We start from the raw sequence: 4,437 nt of genomic DNA on the forward strand, positions 1-4,437 counted from the left end.
CTAGCCCCAGCCCTGGCTCTTGGTACTTCGGGATTGAAAGGTTTGAGCTTCACATCAGTGACTCTGGGAATAGACTGGGCAGCCTGCTGTCATGGGCAAGCTTTGGGCTGCCTGGCTCTATCATATCTGGGCTGTGTGACATTGGACAAGTGACTTGACCTCTCTGGTTGAATGGAATGAAGGTCACAGCTTGCTGTGTGGCCCCAGCAAATTCCTGTCTTAGGGTCTGCTCTGGCTCAGGGCGATCAGCTGACTGACACTGGGCCCTCAGCCTGGGCTGGGGTGTGAGGCAGGGGCAGTGGCTGAGCCCTGGAGCAGATGGGTGATCCTGTGCATTGCTCTGTGGGCCATCGCTGCAGTGCCTACTGTGTCCGTGGGCCTGAGCTGTAGCCTGTGGGACCAGTCTCAGGGTGGGGACTTCTCAACAGCTGAGTCACCACTCCTGGGGTACAGCCAGTCACCCAGATGGGGCAAGAGTATGACATGTATTTATTTCTGCCAACTCCCCAGTACCTACCCTTCCCCTTCCTTTTCCTGCCCTCCTCCCCTCCTCCAGCCACTGGGTGGGCCCGAGTGACAGTGGGACCACTCAGCCCCCAATCTCTCCTCTCCTCAACCAGGTCTATGGTCCTCCTAGGCCTTCTGTCTCATCTTCCCTAAGTTCAACGACAGTAGGGTAGCTGCCACTAATTGAGCACTTACCAATTATGAGCTACTTTGCATACATTAAATCTAATCCTGTATTTGCCAAGTGAATTGTTACTATTATTATCCCCATTTTACAGATGATGACAAGACTCAGAGAAGTTGAGTGGCTTGCCCAAGGTTGGAACGAGGAGTGGTCAGGCTGGGATTTTAACCGGGTGGCCCCGACGTCAGAGCGCCTGCCCCTCCAGGACGAATAGTGCCTTTTGTCTTCGTAGCTCTCTTAACTCCCCAGGCGACTTCGTGGGTCCAGAGCTCCCACCCCCAGGAGTGCGCCCCTCGTTCCCATTACGCTGACTTGCCCGGATCCCAGTCGGGCCTCGGCGAGTCCCATCCCTCCAACCAGCCTGTTTGATGGGTCGCCTCCTCCAGCAGAGGGACCGTCCAGAGATGCTGCCCCTGTGGGAGGAGGCCAGTGTCCAAGGCCAGTGTCGGGGCAGGGTCTCCAGCGGGCGTCACCTGCGGCAGGGCGGTGGGGGTGGGCTCCGGGCCACGCCCCCCGGCGGCCGCCCGCCCCAGCCAGGCCGGTGCAGTGGGGGCGGAGGGCGCCCAGCTGGTGAGCGGCGATCCCTCCTTATCCGACATCAGCCGGCCTCGCTTTTCCAGCTGAAGTTTCAGGGCTCGTTTTCGCTTTGGCCTTTGCTCACTCCGGAGGGTGGCGTCGGCCAGGGGCTGCGAGGGGCGCGGGGACAGTGGATTCCAAGGTGGCCCCTCCCCCGCCGCGCACAGGTATCCGCTGTCCGCCGATGCTCGATGCTCGGAGGACCCAGGACCCAGGCGAGGCCCCGCGCTGCTCTGCTCCCCGCTGGCCGCTCTTTTTCCTGTTTTCCAAACGAGAAGGGCTGAGCTGCATTTCTGTCCCTCTGGTTACTGAGGTCACATTTTTGCGCTGTGTGAAGTTCGGACGATGCAGCAAGAGGCTGTCAGCCACCCTCCCTCCCCACCGCTGCCTGGCCGCCCGCGGGCGTCCACACCAAGTCCCTTCCACTGCGGCTGCGGGGCCCTCCTGGGCCCACCTTTCCCCTCCACAGTGCGTTTTGAATGTTTCTCCATGTCCATCGGTTAAAAGCTGTGTCCTGTGACCCTTGAGGCTCCCCTGGCTGCCCTTGCACCCCTGGCCCCAGTCATCAGAAACCTTGCTGGACTTTGTCCTCCCTGGCACAGTTGTGAGCGCTGCCCCCTATTGCTTTCCTGTCCCATCCCTCCTGCCAGGGTCCTCTCAGTGCCCATGTCCCCTGTCCTCCAGCCCCATCTGTCTGTCCACTGAGGGGGACTCTGCTGACAAGGTTGTGAGTGGGTCCAGGCAGCTGGGATGGAGCCTGGGTGTGGAGCCGAGGCCCCTGGTGGAGGTGTCCCCGGCCAGGCACCGACCTCGAGGACTCAGGGGGCTGCTGGACTCTGAGAAGCCTGACTTCCCCTGGAAACCTGGGCAAGAGGAGAGACGCGCTTTGCAGGGCTGCGGCGGGCATCCAGGGGCCGGTGGGCACGTGCAGGCTCAAGCCTGCGCTTTGGGACGTGGTGACCGCTGACAGTCCCCTGCTGGGGTCCTCTGGAGGTGGCACCCTTAGGGACACTGAAGCTTGAGGGGGAAGAGGTGGCTGAGGAGTGGGGGACAAGCAGCCTTTAGGAGGGAGGACCCAGAGGATTGGAGAGAGGGTGCAGGGCACCAGGCCAGCCAGGAGCCGCCTTGGGGGCTGGTGGGATGAAAGATGGCCGTGGGCCTTGAAACCGCGTGTGTCAGCAGCGGGCATCCCCGCCAGCGCGGAGCTGCCAGGCAGGAGGCACCGCCAGGGCGAGCGGAGAGGGCCAGGAGCCGGGCCGAGCCATACATCCTGGAAGGGCCAGCTCAGCCTGAGATCCCGGCTTCCTCCTGCGCTCCCCGGGGGACCCTGTGTTTGGGGGTCCCCCACCCTCCTTCCTCAGCCCCTCGCCTTCCCGTCTCCCCAGGAACGTCCTTCATCCGGCCCGCGGGGTTCGTGTCACCCCACGGAGCGCGGGCTCCGTGCCACTGTACACTTCAGAGAATCATTAGCAGAAATCATTAGCCGGGATACAGCCTCCCCCATAAATCTCCCCGCACCTGGATCATTTGTCCGCGCCTAATTTCCATCTCCCGAACTTTATGATTTGTCCCTCGTATGATGAGCGTTTCTCCCATCAATTGTGCCGTAAGTGCTTGCAGAGAAAGACCCCCTGCGCTGACCCCATCTCAGGCAGACGGGTTTGGGCTCCGCGCCCTGCGCGCTGGAGGAGGCCCCCTCCCCGGCCCCTCCTCGTCGCGTCCCTCAAAGGGCAGCTTAAAGACACTGTGCCCGAAGTCTCCCCTGGGGAGGAGACCCAGTTGGCCCCCGCGTGTGGCTGGAACGGTGGGGATGGAGGAAGAGGGGACAGCCTGTGGCTGGGGGAGGGGTCTCGTGGGTTTCTTATCTTTGCCCCCACTCACTGCGTGACCTCAGGCTTGTTGCTTTCCCTCTCTGAGTCTCGGGTTCCTCCTCTGAGGCACAGGGATGATGCTGTCCGTCTTTCAGGGTTGTCCTGTGAGTCGAGGTCCCCTGCGCTTTCGCACATTCAAAACCATTCCGCAGGTGCATCTGCTCGGTAGATACTCCCTGACGCTCCAGAGAGCTATGTACCCTGCTCCTTTGGGTGAAGAAAGAAGAGCGAAGACTCACATGCTGGTGAAAATGGAACTGGAAGCAAACACAGCTGGCGGTTAAGAGCAAGGGCATTTGTGCCTGGTAGATGTGGGTTTGAATCCTGCGTCTCTCATGGACTAGCTGTGTGACCTTGGGTAAGCCTCTTGACCTCTCTGAAGCTCCGTTTCTCATCTATAAAACGGAGGTGAAATGAGCACTCAACACACAGGCAGGACGTGACCCCCACCGCCACTGTTGGTGTGTCACTGTGAGGCACAGAGAGGGACAGTGGCTTTCCTAAGGCACATCAGGAATTGGAACAGGTGAATGAAAGTATTAGAACCGTGTGGAGAGGGACGGGAGCACTGGTCCAGGGGTTTCTTGGGGGTGGGGTCCCAGGCCTCGCTTTGTTACCCAACTACAGCTTTTGGAAATATCAGATGAACCCCCAAAAAGGGGCTGAGAGGAGGTGAGGGACAGAACTTGGAGCCCTGCACCCTAGGAAGGCAGGGTGTCCCAGGTCCTGTCCTCAGGAGGCTGTGGGGCCCCCAGGAGGCGCCCGCTCCCCAGGCCAGGGCGAGGACGTGGAGTCTGGGAAATTGGGAAGCAGCCGGTGGGGCCCTGCCCGGGGCAGGTCTGCCCATCTGGAAGGCTCCCAGCTGGGACACGCGTACCTTCGGGTTTGGGGACACAGAGTTCAGCCAGGTTGCCCGCGGGAAGGTGCTGGGAGAAGCCAGGGCCTCTTGGGTCCTCCTGAGCCGGGCGGGGCTGGGGGCATGGTGGGAGGGTGCTGTGCGTCCCACCAGGACCCACGGAGGGTGGGTCGGAGAGGAAGCTGCGGAGGGGAACGCCCACTTTAATGTTCAGGGCCGATCCCCACCCGGAGGGCAGAGTGATGGCCTGCCTGGCATTTGCAGGGGTGTCCTTACCTCACGCTGTGGGAGGCTGGGGAGCCTGCTGGTGCGGTGTGTAAGTCATGTGGCCCCGGGCGGGTTACTTAACCTCTCTGGGCCTCAGTTTCCTCCCTTAAAAAAGGGATGATAATCTCACAGACTTCATAAGGCTGCCGGGAGGATTAATTATACCCTCCAAGGTC

General features: G+C 61.1%; 1 protein-coding gene across 1 annotated transcript; it reads right to left on the reverse strand.

Annotated features, from left to right (window-relative positions):
• Window positions 1-585: 585 nt before the first annotated feature.
• Window positions 586-4,102, reverse strand: LOC124961767 (uncharacterized). The gene is made up of 3 exons (XM_047520731.1): window positions 4,016-4,102; window positions 3,149-3,345; window positions 586-1,526 (listed from the first exon to the last, which is right to left on the reverse strand). The coding sequence occupies exons 2-3, from the start codon at window positions 3,294-3,296 to the stop codon at window positions 994-996; spliced, it is 681 nt and encodes a 226-aa protein (XP_047376687.1). The 5' UTR covers window positions 3,297-3,345; window positions 4,016-4,102; the 3' UTR covers window positions 586-993.
• Window positions 4,103-4,437: the final 335 nt, after the last annotated feature.

The sequence above is a fragment of the Sciurus carolinensis genome, chromosome 1 (assembly GCF_902686445.1).
Source record: "Sciurus carolinensis chromosome 1, mSciCar1.2, whole genome shotgun sequence".
Classification (NCBI taxonomy): Eukaryota; Metazoa; Chordata; class Mammalia; order Rodentia; family Sciuridae; genus Sciurus; species Sciurus carolinensis.